Below are 17,202 nucleotides of genomic sequence, written 5' to 3' on the forward strand. Positions count from 1 at the left end.
CAACACCAGACAGGTTCTGATTAACCACAGTTGTGTCTTCCAGTGGAGCGTAATGATTAGGTCCATCCATCCTTTCTATCGCTGCATGCTCCCTTCCAAACAAATCTCATCAGTCAGTTATTCTCCATTAGACCTTTATCAGACAGCATTTAAACTGCCACTTGAAATCAGCCACATTGAGTCTATTATTGGCATTTCCACTTCTGTTTCCAGTTCTGAGTTTTTCAAATTGATGAACCTCCGTTATCATTGTATATATTCTCCTCCTGTGACCTCAGAACCTTCAGCCAGTTCTCTTGTAGTTGCACGTCTCAGTATTAACCTCTTGTTCTCTCTTCTCTCCTTGCTCTCTCTGGCTTTCAAGAGGTGACTCGGTGATGTGCAAGCAGGAAGGTGAGTGGGATATAGAGGCTATTCAGCCCAAGCAGAAGTGCCTAGAGGCATGGCTCAGCCAGAATACCTCTGGGAGTAAAAGTCGGCTGGCACTGCAATACCTGTTTAAAGGGTGAAGCATGCACTCTCCCACAGTGCTTGCCTCTGCATCACAGGCTATAGTAGAAGGTTCACAATGCTGGCTATGCCTCCCCGTGATGCCATGCACCACTCTCTGCGGAAGGTCACCCATTTAATGAAAAACCTTGGATAATGTCAAAAAATATTGTGGCAAATTATGTTTGATGTTAAGCAACTATGACTGTCCGAGTATTTACGCCCTGAAGTAATATAAGAACAGTCTATCTGAGAGACCACCTGCAGCCTTCTGTCCTGTCAACTGACTATTGGAATTGATCATCCCACTATAGAGTTTTGAAAGGACAAGAGGCGTGGCCTTCTCTATCAAGGTCCTGTATCTCTGGAATGCTTTCCTCCTTAATTTACACCTAGGCAATGATGATCTTACATTTCAACATAGCATCTTTTGTCCTAAAAGATCTCAAAGCGCTTTACAAATTGAAAGCAACACACAAACTACACATAGGGCATGCTTAATCCATACCTGAAATGCGATCGTCTCCAGGATGAAAACAACTGACTTCAGTAACACAAAGCAATATTACGCAACAGGTTAGGACAAGAAGTGAAGAGTACCTTTTCCAAGTGAAACTCTGTGGGGAGTTTTTAGGTAGGCAGCACATAATGGAATTTTGGTCAGGACACTATGTGACCTTTACTAGCCTTTATTTTTATAAGGAGTGCCAAGCATTCAGGTCTTCTCTCTGTCTCATCTGAAAGATTGCACTTACAGTTGCATGGGGCTTCCACATACCTTGCTAAGCCATTGGTTCAATATTAACTCATAGAGAAGAATGCCACATCCATCTTACCACCATCACTTTCTGCAGCATCTAAGTATTTCTTAGAGGTCTCTGATCCAAGCATTGAACTAAGTGGGATTGATCTAGATGATCTGACTGAATCATATCTGTGACATCCTTTCAGTAAGGGACTTGATTCCCTCCTCCACTGCGCCCATAGGCACAGTGTTTGCAAGTTGAACTGCCCTGTGTCTGCAGTTGCACCATTGGACACATTCAATTCCAGCGATGGGCAGATGCTGGTACCATCCTCATTTGGGGATCCTGATGAAGAGTAGAAGTTTTAAACTCCAGCTAGGACTCCAGAGAAGCCACATCACAAGTGGCTCCCTAGGAGATGCATTGAATCAGCACATCTGGCTCCGTACCCTTCTGAAAGAATTGGGTTTGAAGGCATCTTGAGCTCCTCCAGGCAGATTTTTCTGCCTTTGAGTATGTGCAACCAGGGTTCTGCTGACAAGAATGGATTGGGCTTGAAGATTTGGGTTTTTTGATTTGCTGTGGCTGAGGGCTTGTTCTGACGATTGGGCTAGCGAAATTTCTTTGTCAGTTGCAGAATTCATTGAGAATCCATGTAGTGTTTGCTAGCCACTCCTCAGGCCTCTCTTTATACTTAGACTGGACCTGTTGCATGTGGCAGGGTCCAGGGCCAACCAGCCAATCCACCTGTTTAGGTTTTGGTCTGGAACCAGGGAAAACCATTCTTGAGAGAGGGAGAGAGGCTAACTTGGATCCCTCCTTATGAAGTAAAATAGAAAGGGGGTGAGTTTGTCATCCTCCATTAGGAAGACACAGGGTGGGGAAGGAGCCAGCGGCTCATTGCCTTGGAAGGAAGAGGGGCCTAGTGCTTTTAATATACAAGGTTTTAGTCCTTACCTAGTCAGCAGTGAGAGTAACAAACTGTAGAGCTTACAGACAGCTTGAAAAAGTAGTGAGTCATGTGGCAGCAAGTCAGTTTTTGGATGATTTGGGGTAATTATCAGGATTGCTGTTCATTTCTCTTTTCTGGTTCATGTAGTGGTGCATTTTGTCATTTCAGTTTTTTGTTTCTTTAAACAATTAACTTACACCTATTTTTGGTCACTAAATCTTACACCTCTGGTAAGCTATTTCCTGTGGCTGCCTCTGGGATTCCCTAGTACCGCATCTGTGGTACTTCCAAGCATGCACGTGCTGCCTTTTTCCTCACTAAGACTTATATTATACAGTTTGCAAAGGGGGCAGGGGTGTTCAGACATGCAGGGACACCCTATAAATGAGCTGCATGATGCATATTATTTTATTTGCTGACAAATAACTGCTCTGGCAGATTTGCATGCACAAAACCTTTGTCCTGTGCCATGTGAGGATTTTGTAAAATGCAAGGTGTGCGTAGTCTAAATGTTAACAAAACTCAAAGGATAAAGATGTAAATTATTTATTTATTGACCATGACAAGAACAGAACAGCCCTATGCATTTCTATCTGTAGTTATTTCAACACTGTAAAAGAGGTCTGATGACTTATATGAAGTGTATTGTTGGGACAGATACCACAAAGCTACACTGAAAATTGTGAAAATTACTACTGACATGGGGCATCCTTAGCAGTTTGGGAAGATGCCGAGAACTTGCTCATATGTTGAATGTCACCCACCAGGCTTGCCATCTGGCTGCCAATGGTTTGCAGCTCCTGGGCCACTTTACCTATGTCCTCTCGCAGTCCCAGAACTGCATTTTTTATCTCCTCCAAAGTGCCCAGGGCTTTCTGTGTTGTGCCCACGTTACGTGACCCTTCAGCAGAAGGCATATTGGGGCTAGCCACGGGATCTACATTCTGCACAGGAAATGCCCCCCAGCTCCCACCAGAAATGCGGAGAGTTCTGCTCTCAAAACTGTTCACTTTTCCAGCACAACGTCTTGAATTATCTGGGAGGAGATTCAGGATGCTGGTGTTTTCACTCTCCTCTTCCTCAGATCTTTGGCAAGAAAAAGGATGTGTAACCCTGTCCTTGAGACAATTAAAGAAAACAGAAGAGGAGAGCTTGTGAGGTGAAGACAAGCCTGAAGGTCCACAGGAAGGGATAAGGTTAGGATGAACTATGTTCTCTGGAACAACTGAGTCTGGGGATGAGATGGAAAAGGTGGAAAAAGAGGACGTTGTTGCCATGGAGCTGGTCGAACCTAAAACGTATGTAAAAGAGAAACAAAAATGAACACTATACAATCTTTGCATAAAATTAATAGTAGCAGTAGTAAATTATTTATACTAAGGTAGTGTCTGAAGGCCTGATTGGGCCCTGGGTCCCATTGTGCTGGGTGTTGGGCGCACACTCACACAAGTGTTAACCCCTGCCCTAAAAGGCACAAAGAGTAGAACTGGTAGGAAAATGAGGTGGTATTATGTAACATTCAGTCCACTGTACTTGACACAAGACCCAAACAGCCTTAACACTGGACTGATTCACAAGCCAAAAAGGATCTACTAAAACATCCAGCATGGTGCTAAATTGTAACAGACCCTTGTTCAGGTTTATAGGTGGAACACCCACTTATTTCAAAATTCATGAGACAATTCCTGATCTTCATACATGACCTGAGAGCACAGAGCTTGTAGGACAGCTAGAGAATATAGGAATGACATTTCTAGGCCCCACAGCCTTACAAAGACATTACACTGAGGATTAAATCCTCAGATGGGCCAGAGCAGCACCCACCACACCTTGGGATGGGGGGAAGGTAGCTTTATGCCAACTTTGCAGTCTTCCTCCCTTTCCTAGGACCAGCTGGAGACTTGTTTGGCCCCTGAACTGCTCTAAGGGTACGTCTACACTACGGGACTATTCCGAATTTGCATAAACCGGTTTTGTAAAACAGATTTTATAAAATCGAGTGTGCGCGGCCACACTAAACACATTAAATCGGTGGTGTGCGTCCACGGTCCGAGGCTAGCATCGATTTCTGGAGCATTGCACTGTGGGTAGCTACTCCATAGCTATCCCATAGTTCCCGCAGCCTCCCCCGCCTCCCCCGCCCCTTTGAATTTCCGGGTTGAGAAATTCATTGTCGCGGGTGGTTCTGGGTAAATGTCGTCAGTCACTCCTTCCGCTGGGAAAGCAACGGCAGACAAGCATTTCATGCCTTTTTTCCCTGGATTGCCCTGGAAGATGCCATAGCATGGCAATCATGGAGCCTGTTTAGCCTTTTGTGACTGTCACCGTATGTGTACTAGATGCCGCTCACAGAGGCGATTCAGCAGCGCTACACAGCAGCATGCTTTTGCTTTTGCATGATAGCAGGGATGGTTATCAGCCATATTGTACCATCTACCATACCATAAATTGGTAATAAGATGATTGTGGCTACCAGTCCTTTTGCACTGTTCCATTTGCTGCTGTCATAAGTGCCCCTGGCTGCTCTTAGCCAGGGGCTTAAAGCTAAAATTGGGAATGACTCCTGAGTCAATCCCTCCTTTTGGTATCTAAAAATAGAATCAGTCCTGCCTAGAATATGGGCAAGTCCCTAGAATATGGGCAAGTCCCTAGTCCTGCCTAGAATATGGGCAAGTGTACTAGAGAACCACCAAGGGACTTGCCTAGAATATGGGCAAGTCCCCTAGTCCTGCCTAGAATATGGGCAAGTGTACTAGAGAACCACTGTATCATAGAACCAAAGAGCACAGCTGCTCTGTGTCAGATCCTGCAGAAATTATGAGCTGTATTCTATTCAGAGGGGGTGCTCCTGCAACAACCCCACCTGTTGATTCCGTTCTTCCCTCAGGCTTCATGGGCTTCCGTTGCATTGTGCCCCGACTTGTGTGATGAAGTAATAAAGAATGCAGGAATAAGACACAGTGATTTGTTAGTGAGATATGAGTGGAAGGCAGCCTCCAGCTGCTATGATAGTCCAGACAGGACAGTAAGGAGTGTGTAGGAGAGGAGCCCAGCATCCCTCTGCTAGTTCAGGGGCACTTGAATCTTTTCTTTACACATGAAGGGTGGGGGCTGATGGAGCTCAGCCCCCTGTTTCTATGACGATGATGGTTATCAGCCATATTGCACCATCTACCATGAAAAATTAGGACCAGGCGCCCTTGATCGACCTAACAGATGCTGGTCATCATGGTTACCAGTCCTTTTGCACTGCCCTTTGCCAATAGGCTGATGACGAGGACGGATACCAGTCGTATTGTACCATCAGTCAGCCATAGCGTGGGGGGAGCAAGGATGTTGGTGTTGAGTGCTGCACCATCGCGTCTATCTGCAGCATTCATTAAAGATAGGGTGACATGTAAAAGAGTCAAGAGAGGATTGTTTTCCCTTTCACTTCTGGGGGTGGGGGGGGGGGTGCGTAAATTGCCGAGCTATGCCCTGACCCACCGCGGACACTGTTTTTGACCCTAGAAGCATTTGGAGCTCAGCCAAGAATGCAAATGCTTTTCAGAGACTGCAGGAACTGTGGGATAGCTTGAGTCCTCCAGTCCATGAGCGTCCATTTGATTCTTTGGCTTTCCGTTACGCTTGTCACGCAGCAGTGTGCTGAGTCCCTGCTATGGCATCTGTCTGGAGATATTTAAAAAATGATTTTGAATGTCGTCTTCTGCAACGGAGCTCTGATAGAACAGATTTGCCTGCCCTTACAGCGATCACTGATTAACTGCATCACCACCCGTGCTGATCAGAGCTCCACGCTGGGTAAACAGGAAATATTCAAAAGTTCGCGGGGCTTTTCCTGTCTACCTGGCCACTGCATCCGAGTTCAGAATGCTGTCCAGAGCGGTCACTGGTGCACTGAGGGATACCGCCCGGAGGCCAATACCGTCGATCAGCGGCCACACTAACCCTAATCCGATATGGTAATATCGATACTAGCGTTACTCCTCTCGTTAGGGAGGAGTACAGAAACCGGTTTAAAGAGCCATTAAAATCGATATAAGGTGCCTCCTAGTATGGACGGTTGTGGCGTTAAATCGGTTTTACGCTCCTAAAACCGGTTTAAACGCGTAGTGTAGACCAGGCTTCAGTCAGACCAGTTTGTAATGGTCCCAGAGTTCATTACACTACCTGAGGATCACTACAGTGCAGCACTCTCCCTCCTTTAACGGCTGGGAAGGAGAGAGTTATGTAATTCTAGCCTTATTCCCCCATGCTGGAGGAACCCTTAGCTGTCCTTTTAGAAAAGCTTTGTCTTCATTGCACTGCCAAAGTGCCAAAAAGGAGCTTTATTACAGGCCATGACCTAGCACTCAGTCTTCACACTGTGACATTTTACTGATGCCCGATATCATTGCATCACTTGCACTGATTCCACCTCCTATGTGAAAAAGCAAATATGATGCAAGTATTTTGTCCTGCAGGATAAAAATAAAAAAGATGGAGTGACACAAATAACTATAGGCTCTGAAAGGAGCAGTTTAACAGAGTTTTTGCCTCAAGGCTACTGATAATATTTTGATTATATCTACACACTACTATCTAAAATATAAACACATATGTAATTTAACAGTACGAGTACCTGTCTTACAAATCTCCATGTACAATGTATAAGAGGGCTTGGGTGTCTGACTTTCACCAAACGGATCAGACTTTATTTATTTTTTATTTTTTTAAATTCTTTTGCTGGGATGGAGAGATTCTCCACTCGATTGCTGCTTCCATGAGTAACTGGCTTCCTCTTCTATTCTGAAAATACTTAGTATCTCCTTGGTGGCATCAATTTTGTTTCATTTGGCAGTAGTGACACTTTACTGGAGTAAAGTTTCTTCTTTTAGAAGTTCCACCCTCTTTAAGGTGGTCACTATCACCTTAGGATGCAATCCACCTTGTTTTCCACACTCTCCAAAACAATTATATGCACAAAATGCTAAAATGAATCTGGCTCAGTGATCTAGACTGAGTATGATATGTTGCCAGGCAGAGATGGATTCCTGAGAGGTGAGAACAATAAGCTGACTCACCAGAGTGACTAGGAGGTGAAGAGGGGAATAATGCTTAGTGCAACTGACATAAAAACATTACCAAATGATTGCATTTTTGTTTACATTTTCAAGACCCAAGAATGTTTCTTTGCATACAACAACATTCTATAAACCTAAATGGGAAAGTCTCAGAAATGCCCATTTTAAACTTAAAAAATAGAGTCAATTGCTTTTGAGAGCAGCTATCAGCAATTGAGAAGCATTTCTTAATAGGTGAACCTTCAGAACACTGCACTGACTCTCAAGGAGACAGCTATTCATTCTCTAGTCCTGTCTCCTCCTTCAGAGGTTTCTTCTGACATCCAGTAACTCTCACAGGTGTAAACACAAGATTACTAACTCCTGACAGTTTCTGTTTAGAGAGAACTTCTCATGTGAGAAGAAAACAAAGGGGTTTCATTTGTTTGCGTGTCAAAGTATAAAGCTGTATGGTACAAAAGTCACAGGACTAGCGAGGTCTGGGGACTAGGATTGGGATAAGGAACCTTTCACTTCTAAACCACTAGTTTCTGATATACTGCAGATCATTAATTACTATCTGATTGCTTTTCAATGGCTTAGGTGAAGTGAGTTTGTGGTCTCTGTCCAGGCCCTAGTAAGGGAGCGAGTTGATACTACTGGACCCTCCTGTTGGCAGTCTCAGCAGTGAAGCCAAGCAGTGAATGGGCCATGGAGACTGAATTACCTTATGGTCAGGGTTGAACAGTGGAGGTGAGACTGGGGGAAAAGCTTGTTCTGACATTAACTATGCTGTAGCTGTTCTGTGAGTAACCGGCGAATTTCAGTCCCCAGAGCTGATAATCCAGCACCTTGCAACTGTGCTAAATGATGTACAAACATCTTACAGCATTTTCAAGGGCTCTTAAATAAAGATACTTATTACTGCTTTCATTCTGTAAGATTTTGCTTTGGCTTGTCGTATCTAATATTGAATATGAAAATGTAAAGGGGAGATGTTACTTAACCTCCATTTAAGTAGCTCTGAACATTAGTATTGTGTTCACTCTAGTGACAGCAAGGATGCACAAGGAGGCACAAGACAAGGCACAGATAGCTTTTTTTCTTAACACCTTCTAAATTCTGAAGGGCTAACTTCCTTTGCTGAGTGCTGTCACTACTGCATGCATGTTTTGCAAGAACTACAAAGAGGATGTGGGCTGGGAGAGGAGGTAACAAAGAAATTAGAATGCAAATTAGACACTTGTCTTCTGTTAGACATGGAATGCACAAACTCACCTGGCCTTGGGGAAAGATGGAGATTTGTGTTAATCGTCTGCAGACTACTAGGTGTGGAGGAATTGAAGTTTAGCATGCTGGTTGTATTAGGTCCAGGGAATTGTTTAGAAGAAGCTGGAGTTGGTTTCAGAATCTCACTGCTTGCCACACTATTCCTTAAAGGATCAAAGACGCTGAAGGTAGGGGAGAGATAAAGGGTCTCCACAGAAGCTACACTGCTAGTGGGAAGAAAGTCTGACTCTGGGACATGTTGGCTGGTTGTGGCAGGCTTTTCTGGAACTGATGACTGACGACCAAGCAAAATTTCTGCAATTTTGGGAGTGTTTGCTGACTGTGTCCTTGAAGGAGGCATAAGAGTGATTGTTGAAGCAGGATTTGTGAGTGTGCTGTATGTTCTCCTGCCTGTGCCCCATTTTTGTGAGGTAGATAGGCTTCTCTGTGAAGGGAAGGATATGATACCTGTCAGGCAAAAAGTGAGAATAATGTCACAGAAAAGGAGTTGCATCTTGGATGGGAAAAGTAATAATATTAATACAATGACTAGCTCTAAAATAGCATTTTTCATCAGTGGATCCCAAAGTGCTTTACAAAGGAGGTAGATTATCCTCATTTTACAGATGGGAAAACTGAGGTACAGAGCGGGAAAATGACTTACCCAAGGTTACCCAGCAGGCCAGAGCTGGGACTAGAACCTAGATCTTCTCAATCCCAGTTTGGTGCACTAGCTGCTAGGCTGAGCTGCCCAAGTTAGTTAGAATTGCAATAACAATAATGCTTAGCACTTTCCAGCCATAGATTTCAAAACATTTTACAAAGGTGTACAATACAGTATCTTCATTTTTACAGGGGAGTTAATGAGACCCAGAGAGGTTAAGTGACTCTCCTGAGCTTACACAGTGAGTCAGCAGTTGAGCTGGAATGATCTACTGTCTATGAAGCAGTTTGTAATTCATAGAAAAGTGCACTAATGTACAATTCTAATTATTACATCTCGTTACAAATTACCATAAATCGCTAAACCTAAGTGTCTTATGTATAATTAGAAAATTAACAATCAAACCATAAGATGTAATCTTGACAATCTGATGTACGTTAACATGGCAGTTTGATTCAGCATAAGACAGGCAGACACTCCTGAAATCCTTATAAGGTAAGTTCTATTAATTTAAAAAATGGTTAATAACTATTAATTCAGCTAAAAGCATAGAACTTTTTGCAACAATTTTTGAAAGTCCTTGCTTTGCTCTGCATTCAAAATGGGATCTGCATTCCAGTGTCTTAAGCCAAACTTTGGGGCTCTTGATTCCCCTAAGACCTCCCCCAGATACCTGCAGAGGTGGTGGTGGGGAGGCTTAAGCAGGTTCCCTCCTCAGAGGCGCAGAGCTGACAACAGCACAGCATTGGCTCCAGAGCAGCCTTCAGAAATCTAATGGCCTAGAGAAATTATCAGAACTCCTCTGGACTTCTGTTTTCTGCAGGGTGGCAATAAGTGTGGGGAATTGGGGTAGAGGTTGCCTGCGCGCGCACACAAAATATTATCTATTTATAGAGAGAGAACCTGCTTTGTGGATTGGAGCTCAGTTGTTGGGTGGAAAGGGACCGGGTGGTATTTTGTTAAATTCATAAAGAACAATGGTTATGTTGTAGAGGTAAAGCTAAAATAATAGAATTAGGCAAGGGCAATTGTACATGGTTCTGGGTTTTTTAATAAAGTATGTAAAAGGCTTTTTTTTTAAATGGAAAAGGCAAGTATCCCTACCTTCCCTATCGCAGTCCCTCCACTGCCAGCCTTAGTCTCCTTACCCACACATGCTCCTCTTCATCCTTCCTTTCCTCTTTCCTCTCTCCATATCACTTTCTGTCCCCTCAGTGTCACTTTTCCTCCTCCTTGCTCCCATTAACTCCTCTTTTGCCATTTCCACTTCACCCCAACTTTGAATAAACTTCGAAACATGCATGTTACTGATATGTGCCAATCATCACCTGGATCATCTACTTGGACCCCAACCTCCACTCTTCCTTTGGTTTTGTGCCTTTTAAGGCCCAATCCTGCGAACATGACGTATGTAATTTCACTCAGACCAGAATTAATCTTGAAAATCTCAACTTCCTTATACAGGTATCATAGACTCACAAAACTGTTTGAATGTAAGAAAAGGGCGGAGGGTGAGAGGGGGATTAGTCCTTGCTTTTCATAAAGTGGTGGGACAAGTTCTCCAACATACAGTCCCCGCCCTTATTACTCTTACTATCACTGTTTAGGAGCTTGTCCCAATGCAATTTAAGGACTGTTCTCTCTGAGCATTCACCAGAAGGACCTTGGGGAAGATTGCTTCAGATGGTCTTGAGATACTCCCAGTCGTTTGAATATGGTTCTGCCCAGGGTGCTGGAACAATTTTTATAGTTGGTGCAATGGCTCTCAGCACCCCAAACTGTAAATCCTGGATATGATGGAAACCACTTCAAGCCAGGTGGTGCAGCAGCACCTCTGGCACCCCAAGTTCCAGCACCTATGGTTCTGGGCCGCACACAATTCCCATGTGCTACTGCCCCTCTAAGATATAAAGCTCTGTCCTACAGTACTAGTGCCTTCTCGATTGCTCTCTCTTGATATCTCCACTTTCTCGTTACTGGCACACACTGCATTATTCTTCATACACCACCATGTGGTTTTGTTAGACAGAGCTAGATTCCCAGAGGCTATTGCTGTGAGCAGTTTCCATGTTAGCCCGATATGCATGCATTACAGGTTTCAAAGCAGAGAGTCAGCAGGTGTGACAGGAGATTTTTAAAAAGTTGAAATGTATCTCACGGTTTAAGAATGTGTGAATGAAAGTTCCTCTGTGAGTAATTACAGTGCTCAAAGGAAATAGAGCTCAGAGATAATAGAAAGACCAGTACACTAACTGCCTGCAGTATTAAACTGTTGATACAGTGGGGAGATTGGAATCAGTGAATGTACTGATTCAGAGGTAGATACAGTCTGTCTTTTAACAAAGATACTGTATTTTCTTGTTAAATGCTACATTTGAGAGATGGGTCTTTAATTGCTGGGGCAGGAGAAGTGGGGGAGGGATGTTTGTGTGTGCACGTATGTGCATAGGTAAGGAACGATGAGATAATATATTTCTAATAATGGAAAGATCTGAAATCTCTATACCTTACTCTATATTTTTGAGAAAAATATAAACTAGTTAAAAGTTTAAATTAAAGTGCCTTCTCAATACAGACTAGGGACCAAGTGGCTAGGCAGCAGTTCTGCTGAAAAGTACCTAGGGGTTACAGTGGACGAGAAGCTGGATATGAGTCAACAGTGTGCCCTTGTTGCCAAGAAGGCTAATGGCATTTTGGGCTGTATAATTAGGAGCATTGCCAGCAGATCGAGGGATGTGATCATTCCCCTCTATTTGGCATTGGTGAGGCCTCATCTGCAGTACTGTGTCCAGTTTTGGGCCCCATACTACAAGAAGGATGTGGAAAAATTGGAAGGAGTCCAACGGAGGGCAACAAAAATGATTAGGAGGCTGGAGCACATGACTTATGAGGAGAGGCTGAGGGAGCTGGGATTATTTAGTCTGCAGAAGACAAGAATGAGGGGGGATTTGACAGCTGCTTTCAACTACCTGAAAGGAGGTTCCAAAGAGGAAGGATCTAGGCTGTTCAGAGTAATGGTCTCAAGTTGCAGTGTGGGAGGTTTAGGTTAGATATTAGGAAAAACTTTTTCACTAGGAGGGTGGTGAAGCACTGGAATGGGTTACCTAGGGAGGTGGTGGAATCTCCATCCTTAGAGGTTTTTAAGGAGGTAACAAAGCCCTGGCTGGGATGATTTAGTTGGTGTTGGTCCTGCTTTGAGCAGGAGGTTGGACTAGATGACCTCCTGAGTTCCCTTCCAACCCTGATAGTCTATGAATACTATAGCCTTTGTAGAAAACACATTTGGAAGTCATTTAATAATACATGCACTCCAGTTTTTTCACAGTGAAACAGTGTAAAGCTGAGAGTAGTGGCAAGGAGCCATCTGAGAAATGTTTTGAAGATACTCTTCCTTTTCCTCCCTCTTATTATGATCCGCATCTCTCTCCTTTGGCATTGGGCTCCCAATTCTCATGTTAGCTTTTCATTCCATTTACCCTTCTGCTGTTTTCTTAACCTGAACACCCGCTTACTGAACCAGAACACCTCCACAGAGGATCTGATACTAGGAAATGCTGTATTCAGCATTCATTTTTGGTTGGATCTCATTGCCTCTACCCTCAGAACCACTTCCTTCATTCCCCTGGAAGGGATAGGAAGCAAAGGATAGCAAACAAGCACATGTGCTACTGGCCAAATTCTGCCACTCCAAACAGCACTGTGGGCTAGATTCACGAGGGCATGTAGGTGCTGTAATACAGACCATTGCACCATCTCACTTTTAGATAACATGCTGCCTAGTGGAATTCACTACTCCAAGTTAGGGATCCAGGGTCCTTGTACAATGTATGGGGAGAGTCAGGCACCTAAAAATGGGATTCACAAAAACCAGCAAGCCACATAGGGAGCCACCTAAGCTCCCTAGCAGGCAATGTAAAAGAGGTATAAACCTATACCCCATCGGGAGTTAGTCGCCTCCCTCTGGCCTGGATTTAAGCACCTTTCTCTACTTGGGATTCATAGCCATGAAACCTCCCCTGGGAGTTAGGCAGTGGTGCCCCCCTTACAGCCAATATCTCAGTGGTTAGCACCCTCACCCAGGATGTGGGAGACCTGGGTTTAAATTCCCCCTCTGCCTGATGTGGAGAAGGAACTTGAACCCAGGTCTCCCACTGCTGTGAAGAGTGTCCTGACCACTGGGCTATGTGGTACTTTGGGGTGGGGCTCTCAGTCTCTGCTGTTGGACCTGTTCCATTGTGTATAAAGTTATTGGGCCAGAGAGAGCGAGAGTGAGCGTGCCTCTGCAGCACAATGGTTAGGGCTCTCGCCTGCAGGCTTGAGTCATGCCGGAATGCTCCAGAACACCACGCTAGCTTCTTCCTCAGACTTCTGGTACTATCAGTTCTGAGTGATGAGGAATGGAAATGCATTCTGGTACTTTTTTTTAATGACTCAGTCACTGCTCACCTGGGAGGTGGGAGTCCTGGTTCAAATCCCTGTAGGGTGACCAAAGAGCAAGTGTGAAAAATTGGGACAGGAGGAGGGTAATAGGTGCCCATATAAGACAAAGCCCTGAATAGCTGAAGTGTCCCTATAAAATCAGGACATCTGGTCACCCTAAATCCCTGGGTTTAATGTTCTATGCACTGGGACATTGAAAGGGAAGTGGCATCACCTCCACCATTTTGTGTGGGGCCCAATCTGTAGACATGCTCTAAGGTATCTTCTGAGCATGTCTACTGGATCAGGCCCCAAATGCAAGGTAGGCAGGGGAATTTTGTGACTCCCACCAGGCCTTAGGCACGAGTTAGGCACTGAGCTGGGGTGTGGGGACACTATTCAAGGGCGTAGGTGGCTGGACATGCAATTTAGGTACCAGGGGCATTTTGCTGGTGGAAACTTAGGTGCTTAGGGAATTTAGGGATCTACTGGTTTAGGCAGCAGCTGAATGGTGATTTTGTGAATGCGAGTGGCACTTAACTTGTCAGTTAAGTGCCTAAGTCCCCCTTGTGAATCCAGTTTGGTGTATTTCTGGAGATTGGAACAGGTTCTGTCTGAACAGCTAGCTACAGTTTCTATGCAGGGATTCTGCCATCCTCCAATAGTCTTCCCCCCAAAAGGTGGTGTGGGTTGACAAATGTAAACATGCCCTCTATGTACATAAACAGTGGAACAGAATTGCTGGGAAAACATTCTGGCCAAGATTTGTAAAAATAGATGCTTTAAAGTTAGGGTCCTAAATTATTATTTACACACCTAAATATGTGAGCTGGTTTTCAGGAGCGCTGATTGCCACTGAAGTGAATGTGAGCTGCTGGGAGAGCTGGTCACTTTTGAAAATTATGCCCATTTGTTTCAGTGCTTAAATAAGGCTGTAGGAATCTAACTTTAGACACCCAATTTTTGAAAATATTGATTTCTATTTCTATTCACTTTGGGAATGTTTTCAAAAAGTACAAAAGAAGGTGAGGATTAAACAGCACACAAACTGAAAATTTCTATTTTAGGGTGTTATACTGCCACCCATCACAATTGTATCTGAGCCAAAATATCTAGGTTTCAATAATAATAGTATTTAGTTCTTATATAGTGCTTTTCCTCAGTAGAGCTCAAAGCACTTTTCAAAGGTGGTTAGTATCATTATCCCCATTTTACAGATGGGGAAACTGAGACACAGAGAAGGCCATTACTTGCCCTAGGCCACACAGCAGGTCACTTGCAGAGAGAGGAACAGAACCAGGTCTCATGAGTCTCAGTCCAGTGCTTTATCTACTATTCAAAGCAGTAGTTGGGGGACCAGCCTTCCTGTGACTCTGCAACCTAATCTTCTGTTCTAGATCTGCTCGCTCACGGATCTTTGCCAATGATTGATCCTGACCTGCAGCACCCCCGTTATTTCAATAGTGCTGCCCTGTGACTGGTTATAACCAACCCATAACACTGTGCTCTCGTCAATATCTGTAATTATGATCTCTAGTCATAGTACTGTATTCAAATTTGTCTTGCTCAAGCTGAATGCTATTTTGGTGCATGTAACGTATAGTCCTCAGTGACTGTCTTATTTAAATGCTAATCACCTATGAGAGGCCTGGTTTCCTAGAAATTATCAGACTAGTCTTATTCAATAGCTTGGTATCACAGTATCACAAACCTCAGATACAGAGAAGAATCATCAAAAGACAGAAGGTTTCCAGGAACTAGTCAAAATCCATCCAAAACTGTCAAATCCCCCTGCAATAGTTTTGGGGAGAGATTCAAGAGCTTACTCGCTCCTTCTCTTGGCACTATCTGCAGCCAAAAGTGCTCCAGAATGTTACTTTTATTTCCTTGCAGCCAGAAGAATTTCTTCCAAAGTTGCAGTTAATTCCTTTTAAACTGCCCTGTTCCACAAAGAAGTCTATGGACTCACACATCAGCCAACGGACATGGTATGTGAACTGTATTTTTTGATCAGTTGGACCCAAAGAGGAGTCATCTCCTCTATTTCTAAATATTTGTCTATTTTAGTGCTTGCACCGTGAAAATACCCTTGAGTTTGCCAACAAGCGTCTCTTTGAAAGGCTGTGTAAACTTAAAACATGGGTCTCAGAATGGAGGAGTACACAGTTACAAGGTCACAGGCCACCCTCTCACCCTGATTTTTAATTTATAAATATAGATCTGATTCTTCTCTCACTTACACCAGTTTTACATTAGTGGAAATATTGACTTCAGTTGTTATACCTTATATACATCCATGCAGGTGAGAGCATAATTCTTTTATATTGCATTGTATGTCATCTGGAACATATGAGTTGTTGCATTTTAATCAGATCACTGGTTCCTTTTGTCCTATAGGTTGTCTCCAGCAATGGACAATATAGGAATCTTCAGAGCATGGTTAACATTCCTAGTAATTATGTAATGATGTGCATGAGGGCTGGAACTATTCCTGATACCTTCACTCCAACCTAAGCATAAGGATTGTTAATCTCATTTTAGCTTATATAGCCACAATGTTATTAATGATCCTTTTTGTTTAAGGAGGAGTCAGGACCCCTAGGATCTGTCATGGAGTGGGCTCCCCACCCCCATTCCCAAGTAGCTCACCAAATAGAAAACAAAAACAGTTGTTCTTTTTTCCAGAATTTAATCTTGTAAAAAATAATTCTCCCTCTTCCTGGATACAAGCAGAAAAATCAACAAAGGACAAGATTCTTCTCTTTCCAAGGTGCAAGTTGTAGCAGCCAAACAACCATCAGACTGAGACCAATGTCTTCCCACCACCTTTGTTCGTTCTCCTTTTTATACTTGACAGCTGAGCCTTGCAGTTTAAATGAACCCCATCTGCACCTGTCCTCCACTATCATGCCACCAGTCCAGGGGCGGCTCCAGGCCCCAGCACGCCAAGCGCATGCTTGGGGCGGCATGCCACGGGGGGCGCTCTGCCAGTCACTGGGAGGGCAGCAGGCAGGGCTCCGGTGGACCTCCCGCAGGCGTGCCTGCGGAGGGTCCGCTGGTCTCGCAGCTTCGGTGGAGCCGCGGGACCAGCGGACCCTCTGCAGGCACGCCTGCGGGAGGTCCACCGAAGCTGCGGGACTGGCGACCAGCAGAGCGCCCCCCGTGGCATGCTGCCGTGCTTGGGGCGGCAAAATGTCTAGAGCTGCCCCTGCACCAGTCTGATTACTTATCCTTTAGCCTTGGTAGAAAAAATGGGCTGCAGGCTTTAGCCCTGCCTGGGCAATCAGTATGGGGGAGTACTGAAATCTGGGCAGGTAGAATAGTCACAGTATACCCTCCTACAATTTTCCCTAATTGACTTTTTCAGTCCATAGAAGGTTCTGTGTCCTACTGCTCCCTCTAGAGTCTAAGGCCTGGTCTACACTGGGGAGGGGGTTCGATCTAAGGTACGCAACTTCAGCTACACGAATAGCGTAGCTGAAGTCGAAGTACCTTAGTTCGAATTACTTACCCTTCCTCACGGTGCGGGATTGATGTCCGCGGCTCCCCCGTCGACTCCACCACCGCCGTTCGCGGTGGTGGAGTTCCGGAGTCGATGGGAGCGTGTTCAGAGTTTGATAT

The 17,202-nt window shown here is 44.4% G+C and overlaps 2 protein-coding genes across 5 annotated transcripts in view; one reads left to right on the plus strand and one right to left on the minus strand.

Moving 5' to 3' along the window:
• Positions 1-17,202, plus strand: part of GRAP2 (GRB2 related adaptor protein 2) — a 142,659-nt gene that overhangs the window by 34,367 nt on the left and 91,090 nt on the right. The window lies entirely within an intron of this gene.
• The window catches only part of ENTHD1 (ENTH domain containing 1), a 64,548-nt gene continuing 50,063 nt past the window's right edge, over positions 2,718-17,202 (minus strand). For all 3 annotated transcript variants that reach the window (XM_039499284.1, XM_039499292.1, XM_039499276.1), the window contains 2 exons: positions 8,508-8,966; positions 2,718-3,478 (listed from right to left, as the gene is read on the minus strand). In XM_039499284.1, the coding sequence (XP_039355218.1) occupies positions 2,880-3,478; positions 8,508-8,966 (1,058 nt within the window). In that variant the 3' untranslated portion in view covers positions 2,718-2,879. The remainder of the gene's footprint in view (positions 3,479-8,507; positions 8,967-17,202) is intronic.

This window comes from Mauremys reevesii, linkage group 1 (assembly GCF_016161935.1).
Source record: "Mauremys reevesii isolate NIE-2019 linkage group 1, ASM1616193v1, whole genome shotgun sequence".
In the NCBI taxonomy this organism is placed as follows: domain Eukaryota; kingdom Metazoa; phylum Chordata; order Testudines; family Geoemydidae; genus Mauremys; species Mauremys reevesii.